Genomic DNA, 14,420 nt, shown 5'->3' with positions numbered 1-14,420 from the left:
CCCTCTCCATTTCCACAGCCAATCCCTCTCCAGCTTTCCCACTCCTCAAATCCCTCCTACATCCTGATCCCTCTCTTCAACCAGCCTCTTCTCCAAACTTCCACCTGGCCAGGATCAGCTGTAACATTTTACTGAGGGCTTCAGGCCCAAGGTGGATGAGAACTGAGGACAGGCTGCTGACAAGGGCAACATGTTTGTCTTGGGTAAGTTCCAATGCAAGTTCATGGTCCCTGCAGTGGCCCTGCTCCCACCTCAGGCCCTACTACCGCAGAAACTCATGCAAGGGCAAGGCCACTTCAGAGCCTGTGAATGCGTCCTGACTCACAGGCCCAACACGGACTTCCACTACTAATGCTGCTGCTTCCTACAGCTGAAGAATGCTGTTATTTGAGGCACTTGCGACAAACAACTGAAAGTTTAGTGTCACACACCCCCCCTCCCCCATACTGGGGTCACGCCCCACAGTTTGGGAGGCCCTGGCATAGAACTAACTCTGGAAGAGACATCATAAACAATTAACATGGAGTAAAGTCACCGTGCACTTTGTCACTTCTGTATGTTCAGTTGAATATTTAGACTCTTGAAAGGTTTGGAAGGTGTATAGACTTCATTTCCACAGAGGATTTATACCTTGTACGCAATCTTCTTATCTTTACAGCAGCATTAAAATTAATTGGCATCAGGTATGACATGTAAAAAGCCCCACCACTCTGTCCTTTTCTTCAAGCATAGTGGGGATGGGAGATTTTGAGATCTGCTACCTCAGCAGCCACCTGGTTCAAGCAGTATAGATTACATAAGAAAAGCAGGGGCAGTTTCATACTTTTTTTTTTTTTTTAATTGGGTATACTCTAAATATTTTAGTACATTTTAGTTTCCATCCATGATTGTGAGTTAAAACAAAAACATTCAACCTGGTCACTAGTGCCCAGATAATGAGCCATTTTATATCACAATTAGTGATGGCAATATTCCACTCATTGTTTTCTTTGTATTAGATTTCAGAAATCAAATGGATATAGACCAGTGATGACGAACTCCAGTCCTCGAGTGCCACAAACAGGCCAGGTTTTTCAGGATATCTATAATGAATATGCATGAGAAATATTTGCATGCACTGCCTCCATTGTATGCAAATCTCTCTCATGCATATTCACCATCACTGATATAGGCCTTGAAACATAAATATGAAGTAACCAAGCAAAACAGACTAATGTACTTTATAACAGAGGTTCCCAAACTGGAATAAAAAGTAAGGGGTGGGGAAAGACTCAAACATCAAGAAATATGCGTACTTGCAAATTGTCACCTTTCTGTGATGGAACCAAGGGTCTGGCATGTAGAGAAGAGGCGATTTAGAAAAGGTAGGCTAAGAACATAAGGTAGTGAGGCCTCAAGGACCTAGATCATCCTGAAGCAGAGAGAGAGAGAGAGAGAGAGAGAGAGAGAGAGATTAAGGTGCAGTTAGCCTCTCAGAAAAGCAGGAGCTGCTGCAAGGAAGAACATGAAGAGGTGGTGTGGTTATAGACTGAAGCTTTTTGGGTAATGTAGTTCTAAGGGCTGAAGTGCCATGGAGATGGGTGTGGCCAATTGAGGCAGGGTTTAACACATAACGCTTACCATCCACTTGTCTGACAACTTAAACACTGCACTTTTTTTTCCCAGCAGGACAAGAGTTAAACCTGCTGCACTCGCACCCAGACTTCTTAGGCTGTTATATAAAAAAACAGCTGAGAGGTTAGGTGATGGGTTTCTCCCTGTTTCTGTCCAGTTAGCAGTCAGACATTGAATATGTCAGCATAAACTTGTATCTCTCCCTGAACTATTCATTTGCCACTGTAAAGTCCGCCTTTCAGTATGATGGCCCTGGTTTAGAACAGTAGGAGACAATTCTGTACTTGTACGCTGCCACTGCTTGGTAACTAAAAATCATTAGGAAAACGTTCTTAAAAAGAGAGGAGTTTACAGGACAAACCAATAGCTAAATTAACAGATAGAGGGTTCATTTACAAAAGTGCACTATCAGGAGATAAATTTCCCATGCTGTGGTTAGCATGAGAAATGTAGTTCTGTGAGAGACTTACATTAGAAGAGTGATAATAATAGGGAGGGAGAATGAGTGTCCCCTCCCAGGCACCAAATAACACATTTTAAACATTTGCCTTAAATCTACATGGTGTTAGCTAGACGGTGTGTGATAAAAATATAATTAGTTATGATTGCTCATCACAATTTCTTTCTTTCCCTGAGTTCATCAAAAATGAAAGTATGGAATATAAACTGCTAAAATCTTGGCAGTCTGCTAAAATCAGACGTGTTTATGTGCGAGAACTGCCCAGCCATGATACATTTGGAATCTGGATGATAAGGTTGTTGCTATCTTTCAAGCCCTGGAGCAATTCTGATCCCATGTGACCATTAAAAAGAGACTGAAATGATTTTAGAATTCTAATGGGATCACAAAAGCAAACAATTTAATGTGGTTTTAAATATACGGTACTTGTAAAGCAAATGATATATTCCAGGTTTTGCGTAAGTATTCTTTATCCCATAAAAAGCAGAGATTCTACCAGTATTATTTCATCTATAGAAAGCAGTACTGTACCACACCTTTGAATTCATATGGCAGTGTATCAGAAGGCAATACAAGAAATGAGATGAGATTGTTTGCTAGTATAGTACTAATGATAGGCCCTAAGCAAGATTTAACACAAAAGTCTGAATACTGAACAGTTAAATAAATGCTTTTATTTCTAATTAAGACATTTTTTTGATTAGTTTACAGTGTTGTTCATTACACACTGGCATTAACAGGAGAAAGTACAGTATGCATGCACAAGATCAGTATTGTAAAACAATTTGATTTAAAAAAAAAAAGTCACAAAACTGGACCATTATTTACATTGCTCTATATCAAGAGAAGGTTGTAAGGATGCAAATACCCAGCAGCAGAAACAAAGCCGCTGCACAACAGAATGCTTACTGGGTACTTAAGATCTCGAGAGCAGATCTGCTCAGCTTTCGGACCCAGTGGGTGCTTTGGTTTGTGAGCAAGACCTGTCACCTTACTGAAAGGCAGGCTGCCTGCCGCCTTACACACGACAGCTGCTCCGTTACGCACTAGAAATCACCTTTTAAACAGGTGCAGTCGCTGCACAATAAAAATGCTTTGGCACTGGGGAGGAACTTTGAGGAGCTGCCGAAAGAAGGCCACTTCCACCAAGCCCTCTCAGAAGTCCACAGAGGCCCAGGGGCATTTTCATTAGTCATAATAAAAATTAAAAAAGTGATGAAATATAAAAACACAATAAGGTGCCAAAAAAAACAAAACAAAACAAAAAACCCCCCCAAATTTTTAAAGGCACTCTTTGAGCTTGAGGCTCAGGCAACACAGCCTTCCTGTCTCCTACTCCCTCTGCTTTACACTGCTTCTTACAAGGATCAGCAAGGATTCTACTTTGGAAGATAAGTTCTTTTTTTCATCAGGAAACACTTAAAAGCCACAGGGTTCCATATTATATATTCGGTACTTTCTCTGTGGATAGATGTAGAATTGGTTTTTGGTGCTACCCAGTATGGCACACCCCAGTTTACTTTCAGCTTCTCTGCCATTTTATGCCTTGTATTTACCATGTAAAATATTCTTATTGAGCCTAAAACTCATAACCAGGGCTGGAAAAACCCTGTTGGGTAACCTAAATGGTGCCTTCCTGGGTGAAATATCTGCTGCTAGAGGAAAGCAGTTGGATGGAGCATCTGGGAGTAGGAGCAGCTGGAGGGAGGGAAGAAGACGGGGAGGCTAATGGGAGAGAAAGGGGGACAGCAGCTGGAAGGAAGAGCAGAAAGGCTCAAAAGTGGAAAATAAAAATGAAAGAGACACTGCCCCCCCAAAAAAAAGTCCTTGGGTCAAGCTATGTAAACATTTTTCCACCCCTGCTTATAACTATGGAGCTCTTCGTTTTGTTTCTTGCAGTGAGTTTAGCGGTTGCAAATGGTAGGAGTTTGACAGCACTAGAAATGGAGCCCTTCCACTTGTGCGTAGGACAAGCCCAGCACAGGCTGTGGCCCATACTGTATGACTCTGTACCTGGATCCTGCTTCTGGAGTGACTTGTTCTGTGTGGGAGAGGGAGTTCGGCCTTCCTCCCTGTGCAATCTTAGACTTCACTGCTGAGACGGCCGCCGATGGTGCCATCAGTACAAACTTTGCTGGTGGTTTTAGTTCGCCCTGGGAAATGGACTGTGGCCACCAGTTCACCTCACATAGGCTACTTTTTTAAGGCCCTACTGATCTGAGTTGTATTTCAAGCAGTGACCTAAAGGTGAAAGGGACTTGTAGCCCTATGACAATTGCTTCAGCTATCTTCAACTTATTAAACTTCTAGGGTCAATAAGAACAAATTTTCTACTAATGCAAGATTGGAAGAATCCCATGTAATTTAGTTGTTTCAGTTATGCTTTTACTTTGAGGTTGAACTTTTATTTTTTTGTTAAAAAAGCTTCACATTCACCAGTTCAGTAGAAGAAGAAGTATTCAAAAGAAAAATAAATACAGGATAAAAAAAATTATACAATGAGGTGCACCCTAGCATGATTAGACGGCATTTTACAGCAATCTGAGCTGTAAATCTAAGAATAAAAAGGTGCCAACTTTTATATAAAGATGAGTATGTTCTTCAAAAACAAAAAATGAAGATGAACACAGTTGTGTTGTTCTGGAAGAGAAGGTAAAAAAATAGTTCACCATTCCCTCAAAACAAATGCGATTTGTAGAGATTATAACAGAAGGCAGAAGTAACCAATGGGAGGGAGCGGATGGGATGCAATACAATCCAGAGAATCTAGGAATGAATGAGAGGCAGAGAAAATGTGTTGAAGAATATACATTTTGTTTCACTAAGAGAAAACTGATCTGCAAATATTTCAACCAGGGGGCCAAGAGAACCTTTGAAACAATACAATTTGTTAGTGATACACTAAGCATGAAATCGTGTTGTATATATACTCAGCAGAATCAGTGTGGCATTAAAGAAAGACATGCAACAATTTCTCTTTTCTTTTGAGGCTCATGATTAAACAGTTTTGAAATGATTTCCAAATGGCTTGCCAAAAAAAAAAAAAAAGGTACAGTACTACAGACCCTGGACTCCAGAACCCGGTGGATTTGACAAAGCAAACACGGTTTCCAGATGGTGAAGCACTAAAAGAGAATTCTGCTTTTTTGGGGAGGTGGAGCCTTCCTAGAATTATAATTTCTCTTACATTCCAAGACACTTTTACTTATCTTCTTGCTTCTTACATTATTTGTCTAATGCACAACATAGAAGATCTACCCAGGTAGGACAGTGCTTTTGTAATCTACTTTCCTTTTATTTTGAACACTGAGTTCTATTTGATATAATTGTATTTGGCCTCAGTTCTTAAAGCTTGTCTTGATTTTTTTTTCCCCATAAATATGATTTCTCTCTAAACAGGACTTGAACGCCAGGTAGAAATGATTATCATAAAAAAAACAAACTGTAAAATGTACGGATTTACCAGCAGAAAATCAGCTTTGTTTTTCCAGGCTGGTTAAACTTGATGTGGCATCTCGGCATTCTTGTGTTCCAAGAATCAAAATCTGCAGGATATCCAAACACTTGAAGCAAAGATAGTGAACTACAGTAACTTGTCCAACCCTGTTGCTCAAAGAAATATGCAAAAGCTTAACCCAGGAAAAATGTCCTCCAGGTTCTATGGCTGCTGCTGATATTGTCCTTCTGTTGCTGTATAGAAGTCATCCAGCACACTCTGCAAGTATTCAAATGTTGGCCTTTCTTCTGCCTTATCCTTCCAGCACATTTTCATGACATCGTATAGCTCCTCTGGACAGCTCTCCATGCGTGGCATTCTGTAGCCACGTTGAAGAGCAGCCATCACGTCAGAATTGCTCATACCTGAAGAACCAAAGAGACAATGTTGTAAACTAGTAATACAGTACTAGAAAAGGTAAAATATATATTAAATAATTAAGAACATGTCATGCTGGGTCAGACCAAGGGTCCATCAAGCCCAGCATCCTGTTTCCAACAGAGGCCAAACCAGGCTACAAGAACCTGGCAATTACCCAAACACTAAGAAGATCTCATGCTACTGATGCAATTAATAGCAGTGGCTATTCCCTAAGTAAACTTGATTAATAGCTGTTAATGGACTTCTCCTCCAAAAACTTATCCAAACCTTTTTTGAACCCAGCTACACTAACCACATCCTTTGGCAACAAATTGCAGAGCTTTATTGTGCGTTGAGTGAAAAAGAATGTTCTACGATTAGTCTTAAATGTGCTACTTGCTAACTTCATGGAATGCTCCCTAGTCCTTCTATTATTATTATGAAGAGTATAAGATCTTGGTTTCTTTATTTTTATTTATATTGTAGTCCTGGACTCTTAGAAGGTTTTGAACACTTATCAGGATTATCATAGACATGATAACATTTGTGATATTTGGAAAGATCCACTACACTGTTGAAGGTATTACACAACCTGCTAAAACTCCTTTTCTCCACCGGGCTAGTACAGCTACCCTAACTGCACTAGTGTATCACTGTTAAGATACTATTTAAGTTTTTGAAAGCTTTGCCTACTTACGCCAATCCAACACTGAGTTGGAGCACTGCCATGTTAATCCTTGGTAAAATCCTAAGCATGCTCACACAGATACATGGACGGCATAAAGATATGATGAATAAATGAGTGCATACAGTGAAAACTAATATTTAAAAGCAAGCGATAGAAGTGACCATAATAAAAGTGTGCACAACTTATCCTCAAAAATGTTTATACATATAAAAACTTTATAAGGACAAAAAATAGGAAAGGCAATCTAATATGTCTATATCCCTTAGGAAATAAACAAAATGAGGTATGATTCAGTGCTTGGCAGATCCAGATTCCATGCAAAGAAGGGCAGAGTCATGTATTTGGGTGCAAAATCTCAAGGTAGCTGTATATGATGGTGGTGAGGGAGGGAGAAATACTAAGATGGGCAAAGCAGGAGAGAGAGAGTAATAAAACAGTGCAGTGGCCAGATCCATAAGAATGCTACGGTGCCTAGGTGTAACCAGTAGGAAAAAGGGAGGCAATACTGCTGTACATGTCATTGGTAAGACCTCTTCTGGAGTAGTGTCCAGTTCGGGCGACCCTACTTCTAAAATTGTAATGACAGATTAGAGAAATTTCAGGAGGAGAAAAGCCACCAAAATGGTGTCTGGGCTGTGTCAAAGCTCCTTAAAATAAAACTTATGGACCTAAATAGGTTCACCTTCAAGGAGAGGAGGATTGATAGAGCCATTCAAACACCTGAGTGTGCTAGGGTTGGCCTGGAATAGAGGGGAAGGAGAATATTATAGAGGGGAAGGAGAATATTATAGAGGAGAGCATGATGCATCTCACTGGGGTTGGGGAATTTTTTTTTTTACCCATCACTTTTGCCAGGCAGTTCCACAGTCTTTCTATAATGCTGTGGCTTTCAACTTGGGAAAGAGGAGAGGGGCATGAGCTGGCACTAGCACAATGGGGTGCCACTGACAATAAAAGTTGAGCTGTTTATGGATCATTTATAATTGAGCTGAAGCTTGGAAGAAAAGCTGAGCTGCTTGAAGAAAGAGGAACCTGGCAAGACTGCAGCTGCTTGCTCCAAGGAAGATGACATTAATTGAAGTGGAGAAAATCATCTGCATCCACCACCTGTAGCAGTAGGAGAAGAGCCAGAAAGCAAGAGACTTCTGTCATCTACCACCCATTTAGAACAGACTCTGTTCTAAATGGGTGGTAGAGCCAAATTTGAAGGCCTACTAATATCTATCTCCAGAATGAGACAGAGGGGAAACACCAGTGCAAGGGGCTACTAACTTACCCTACCTGCCAGAAACCCAAGGCCAAAGCAAGGACTGGCTGATAAAGATGGAACATAAGGATGTTGACATCCAGCACGCAAACACCCCTCAGACTGACAGCTAAAACATAAGGCTGCAAATATCACCCTTCCTTCTACCCAGGCAAGGGGGCCCTGACAATCTTCCACACGAACCAGCAATTGACAGATGAAGCAATAGACTACCAGCCTCGGCCAGAGACAAACACAGGGACCATTAACATCCAACATTCCCTTCCCAGAGATGTGGCAGATTGGGGTACTGTAGTGTATATAAGAACCTAAGAAACTGCCATATTGCGTCAGACCAAAGGTCCATCAAGCCCAGCATCCTGTCTCCAACAGTGGCCAAATCAGGTTACAAGTACCTGGCAAGTACCCAAACATTAAACAAATTCCATGCTACTCGTGCCAGTAATAAAAGAATAGCCACTGCTAAGTCAATTTGATTAATAGCAGTTTATGGACTTCTCCTCCAGGAACTTGTCCAAACCTTTTTAAGCCCAGCTACGCTAACTGCCTTTACCACATCTTCTGGCAATGAATTCTAGAGCTTAACTGTGTGTTGAGTGTGAGAGAATGTTCTCTGATTCATTTTAAATGTGCCACATGCTAACTTTATGGAGTTCCCCCTAGTCCTATTATTTAAAAGAGTAAATATCTAATTCACATTTACTCGCTTTAGTCCTCTCATGATTTTATTACCTCTATCGTATCCCCTGTCAGCTGTCTTTTCTCCAAGCTGAACAGCCCTAACCAGTTTAGCCCTTTCACATAGGGGAGCTGTTCCATCACCCCACTCCATCTGTTATGGTAGGGAGGGAGAAGCCAGAGAGGTCACCTGCCCTACTTTTGAGAAAAAAGCAAAGCCATCTGCACCACCCTTCACTGAAGTACAAGCTCAGGGCCTCATTTACTAAACATTTTTCCTGTAGACACAGAATGGGAGAAAAGCTTTAGTAAATCAGGGCCTCAGAATTCAAACCTTTTGAGGTCAGAAAAATACCTCTAGTACCTGAATGTAACCTTGAGCTACCAATGAAATGGTGTGAGCTAAATAAAATAAGAGGAACTAGAAAGCAGCAGAGCCAGAGGGAGAGCAGTGCAGCCCAAGTTGTGTGTGTGAGAGGTACAGCTGCTGACCCTGCAGTGATTTAGTGCATTTAGATTTTGAATAAATCTATCATTTGTCCAAGCAGTCATGGAAACAAAAGGAAACTGGTGGAGGAAAGTCTGCGTAACATTATTAGAGGATCTCAGTTTGGTAAAGGTTGAGATCCACTGTTGTAAAACATCTTTTAAATAATGCACTCTACTTTCTGTCAGTCTATTTTATATGAATTATTTTCAATGACATATCAAGGTAGGGTGCTGTGAATTCCACAGACTTATCAACGACTCTGTGAAAAGATTATTTGCATTTTATACCGTTTCATTTCAAAATTTAAACACAGCACTAAAAACATCTTAGCTTTTAAAGTAGGCTGTCATAAAAACAAAAAAACAAAAACCAAAAAAGAAGTCACCCTTTCAGAGATGTTTCCTGCTTCATAATTTGTAACAAGATCCAGTTAAGGAAATGAGACTGGAGGTTTGTTCAGTGCAAAGTAAAAATATTTTTTTCTTACTATGATAGCTTATATGCTGAATAAAAAACCCATTTGTTAATATCCTTATTAGTTGTGTGATGTAAAATCTAACAGCCAAAACCCAAATATTCAACAATAATACATTTTGTGCAAGTATCCCCCCTCAGTCCAACCTCAGATATGACCATGCAGAAATTAACCAGGCTCTTCACGAGCATTTTGTAGCTCCAAACATCCAATTGAGATATCTAAAAACTCTGAGCGAAATTCCCTTGGCAATGTTTGTATATAGGCACCCTAAACGTTCTTAAAAAGAAACGACCCTGGCTAGTCCAGGGTCGTTGAAGGTAACCTGGGCCCGAGCAGGGACGGCGGTGAAGAAAGGGGGCGGGGAACCAGCCAGGCGGGTTACACCAATGGGAAGCGGGCAAAGTCAAAGCTGTTCTCCCATTGGTGTACCGTCGAGGGCACTTAGAAGTCAGGACAGGCTGACCGGCAGTTGGGAAACAGGCAGCGGAGCAAGCGGAGGGTTCTTTGCTTGCTGCGTGCCTGGTCCCAGCTGCGGCGTGTGCAGGCGTTCGACGGTTCGGGTTCCTGTGTTGCGGTGCGTGCAGGTCGGTGGCGCTGCGATCGCGCTCTGGCGCTCCGCGGGGAAGCAGAGATCTAGGCAGTGTGGGAGGATCGGCGTGCGGCCTCCGAAGGACGAGCCAGGGGACCGCCGGGTAGGTGATGCGGACGAGCGCGACCGGTCTCCCGCGGTGACCTTACCCGGCCCGGGCGCTCCATCGGGGGTTTCCCACGCCCCGAGTCTGCTGCGTGTCGCCCTGCCTCTGGTCCCGACCCCGCGGGCAGCTGATTCGGGGGAAAGCGGCCCGGAGCCGGAGCGCCTGCCCCCCCTCGCGTTTGGCAGCCCGGGCCCTCACTTCGGCCTGCTGGTGGCGAGTGCGATTAGGGCGGGTCTAGCCGCGGCCACGTGGCGGGCTCCCGTCAGCACTGGCTCCCCGGCCGCCTAGGCCCGCGGTTCGCGGGCCACCCCCTGGCCACTCGGGTACGCGGGGCTGGGAGGCTCCGACGAGCGTGGTGTCTCGTTCCGCGGGGGGGGGCGCGCCCCAAGCGGCGTCCCAATCCCGAGTAGACGGCGCATAAGTGCAGAGAGCCGTTTTTTTGCGGCCTGCGACCCTGGCCCCGCCCGCCCTCGTGGGCGCACGGGGTCGGACGGACGGCGCGGGAGCGGGGTGCGCTGGGGATCCGGGGGGGGGGGGGGGCTCGCCTGTAGCCGTCCCCGAGGGCCGAGGCGCCGGTCAGAACCGCGTGGTGTAGCCCCTTCTGCCCTGTCGCGGCTAGTGGAGGGGCATTCCCCCCCCCCCTCGGATAGCGGCCCCGTGGATCCCGCGGCACTTTATTGCAGAGATCCTGGGGCACATGGCCCGTGCCGGGTACACGTTTTTTCAGGGGCCTGGTGCGTCTAGCGTACGCGGCAGGCAGGACAGCAGCGGATGGTAAAGGGTCTCTGGACTCCCGGGGGCGAGCAATTTTCCCGGGCGCGTCGGACACTCCCCGGGACGTGCGGGGGGCGGGTGGGCAGAGGGGGCGGCCCATGGGAGCCAGCGCGGGGCAGAGCGGGCCGGTGACCCGGAGTGCAGCGTGGGGGGTTTCTTTGCAGCAGGCGAGGAGGAGGGGCTCCCGGGCCCGTCAAGCCGCGAAGCATGGAGGATGCGGGAGAGCTCGGTGGCTAGTGACACGGCGACTCAGTGGATGCGGGTCGGCGATGGCGGTGCGGCGGCGGCCGTGTGCTCGGAGGCTCCGGGACAGCAGGAGGCTGGCGCCCTCGGAGGGGACACGCATGCGGGTAAGTTGGGGTTGCTGCGAGGGGGCAGGGTACGGGAGGGTTGGAGGCAGCGGTCGCGCGGGGATTCTGGTTCGAGCTCCTCGACCGCTACGTCGCCCTCTAGTTCGGTGGGGTTGCGCAGCACGGGGGTGTGGGGTGCGGGTCCCGAGTGCGAGACGGGCTGCCCAGCTGCAGCGGCTGTTTCTGAACTGTGGGAGGGGGTCTCCACGCACTTGGTCAAGTGGATTCGCAAACCGACATTCGTAACTATATGTAAGCTGTTGGAGGGGAGGAGGGGTGGGGAAGAAGCAGTCCAAAAAAAGCAGAAAAGCGCAGGCGTGGGAGCGGGTCGGGGCCGTAGAATCGCCAAGAACATAGTGAATTGAATGAGGTGTTTCTTACGGCTGGCGACCGTAGTAAGCCATTTTGACCCTTCCCGGTATGGCGCGCTGCTGTCCTACGCGGACAGCATTCTGGGCGCGTTCCGGGACTATGACGGTTGGCTTGGCTCAACTACGATGGGACGTTTCGGGACAAGATGGCGGGGAATAAATTTATGTCCTGGGGCACCCAGGACATACCTAGGTGGTTGAAGCAGATGACCAATAAAGGGGTGGGGGTGGAGAGGACGGGTTTAAACAGGGGGGCGACTGGATAGGCGGGGGTATGGCGCCGGTGTTAGGCGGTATGGGGCAGTCCTTTCGGGTTTGGGGGGCGCGGGCGGGTGAGATGGGCGCCAGGAGCGCCGGCGGGGCATCGGACGTTTTGTTGGCGATTCAGCAAACTCACTGTTTGTTTCCGGAGTGCAAGTTCCGGCATGCCTGCGCTACCTGCGGGGGGGCCCACTCAGCCAGTAAGTGATCCCAAAGAGTGGGAGGGGGGGGCCGGAAAGGGGGCCAAGTAGCGACGCCTTGTCGTGCGAGGCGGACTCCTCTATCTACGTGGAGGCGCTGGTGGAGGGTCTGCGGGCTTACCCGGATCGGGTAGCCGTTGTTTTGCTGCGGGATGGTTGTCGGGAGGGCTTTCGCATCCCATATGGGGGCCCAGGGCAGGGAGTAGGGCTAGGAATGGTAGGCTGGCTCACGTGGCCAGGTCTCAACTGATCGATGAGCGGGAATTGGGTAGGGTGGTGGGGCCGTTACAGGACAAGCCGTACGACCAGGTGCATTTCTCTCCGTTAGCGGGGATCCCGGACAACAGCGGCGGGCAAGTTTCGAGTGATTCTGAACTAGTCGCACCCAGCGGGGGGGGGGGGGCTCCGTCAACGAGTTTTCTCCCACGAGCCGTGTGCATGGTGCAGTATGCATCCTTCGACGAGGCGGTGGCATTAGTGCGAAAAGCGGGGACGGGGGCGCTTTTGGCCAAGGCGGACATAGAGTCCGCGTTTCGGCTGCTCCCGATCCACCCGTCGTGTTTCCCGCTGTTAGGGTTTTACTTCGAGGGCGGTTCCTTCATTGACCGGTGTTTGCCAAGGGGGTGCGCGGTGTCCTGCGCCTTTTTTGAGGGGTTCAGTACGTCATTGGGCCGCTAAGCTCCATAACCGCGTGTGAGACCTCGTTGCATTACCTGGACGAATTTTATTAGTGGGTCGGGGTGACTCGGACGACTGTCAACGGCAGTTGCAGGGTTTCCTGGGGACTGCGGAGCGGTTTGGTGTCCCCCTAGTGCGGGACAAGATGGAGCGGCCGGTCACTAGGTCGACCTTCCTGGGTATGGAGTTGTCCTCGGAAGACAGGGTTTGTTGCTTGCCGGCGGGGGAGGTCGGTCAGCTGCGGGACCTGGTTCACACGGTTAAAGGTGCGGCGAAGGTTACCTTGCGCCGGTTGCAGTCTCTCATGGGTTCCTTGGATTTCGCATGTCGGGTGATCCCCATGGGCGGGCGTTCATTCGTCGCCTGTCTACGAGGACGGCGGGGATTCGGGCGGGGCATCACTTCATTAGGGTGTCGCGTCCAGTGAGGGAGGAGTTGGAAGTATGGGGGGACTTCTTGCGCTCGTTCACCGGGATCCGTATGATGCCCGAGCCGAAAGGTCCACTGTGGTCATGGGATTGCATACGGACGTGGCGGGGGCCTCGGGTTGCGGCCTCTACTTTCGGGGCAAGTGGTGCGCAGAGCCCTGGCCAGCGTCTCGGATCAAGGAGGGCGTGGTGCGGAATATAACCTTTTTGGAATTGTTTCCTCTCCTTGTGGCGCTGCTCCTCTGGGGGGAGGCCTAGCCAATAAACAGGTAGTCTGGTGGTGATAATTTAGGCGTGGTGCGGGTCGTGAACAAGCAGGCGGCGAACTGTCCTAGGGTATCTGCTTTATTGCGGGTCGTGGTCTTGTTGTGCCTTCAGTGGACCGTGACTTTGGGAGCGCGGCCCGTTCCTGGGGCACTGAACGCTCTCGCGGATGCTCTCTCTAGTTTTACGTGGGATGTCTTCTGGGAGGCGGCGCCTCAAGCGGCCTGGCAGGGAGAGCGGGTCCCGGCGCTCTGGTGGACCCTGGGGGTGACGACCAATGGGAGTTGATCCGGCGATCAGTGGCCCCGGCGACGTGGAGAGCTTACGTAGCTGAAAACACTGTGGTGACTCGTTTTCTGTTATTTTGGGGGAGGGAGGGTGGACGGGGGCGGGAGGCTGAGATGGTGCAGTTTATTCTGTAGCCGAGATGGAGCGGGTGTGTACGGTGCGTTTGGCGAGGGCCTATGTATTAGCTAGGCCGGGGGTAGGGGGTCATTTCTTGGTGCACGTGGACGGTTCCCCTATTACCAGGTATCAATTCGTGACGGTCTTGCGACGGGTGGTGTTGCTCTTCGGGCGGGATGCAACTCTGTACATGTCGCAGGCGCGGTCACGACGGCGGCGGAGATGGGATGGCTGGCCGAGAGGCTACGAGTGTTGGGGAGGTGGCAGTCGGAGGTTTTTAGGGCGTAGGTGAGGACCTGACGCATCCAGCTGGTTTGGGAAGCGTCACGGAATTGCTGTTGGTAACGGGTCTGTTTGTCTTGCAGATCGGGATCGGGAGGTGTCGAGTTCGGAGTGTGCCTGGATCGTGGGTCACTCCTTTATCCAGTGCGCCTACCGAAGGGCTAAGCGGAGGCCTTACGGA

At 48.0% G+C, this 14,420-nt stretch overlaps 1 protein-coding gene across 15 annotated transcripts in view; it reads right to left on the bottom strand.

The window, feature by feature from the left end:
* Positions 1–2,726: 2,726 nt before the first annotated feature.
* LYN (LYN proto-oncogene, Src family tyrosine kinase) overlaps positions 2,727–14,420 on the bottom strand; it is a 213,302-nt gene continuing 201,608 nt past the window's right edge. For all 15 annotated transcript variants that reach the window (XM_029591297.1, XM_029591300.1, XM_029591294.1 and 12 more), the window contains one exon: positions 2,727–5,935. In XM_029591297.1, coding sequence (XP_029447157.1) covers positions 5,733–5,935 — 203 coding nt within the window. In that variant the 3' untranslated portion in view covers positions 2,727–5,732. The remainder of the gene's footprint in view (positions 5,936–14,420) is intronic.

The sequence above is a fragment of the Rhinatrema bivittatum genome, chromosome 2 (assembly GCF_901001135.1).
Source record: "Rhinatrema bivittatum chromosome 2, aRhiBiv1.1, whole genome shotgun sequence".
Classification (NCBI taxonomy): Eukaryota; Metazoa; Chordata; class Amphibia; order Gymnophiona; family Rhinatrematidae; genus Rhinatrema; species Rhinatrema bivittatum.
Note: the sequence above shows the minus strand (reverse complement) of the source record. Positions and strands in the feature narration are given on the sequence as shown.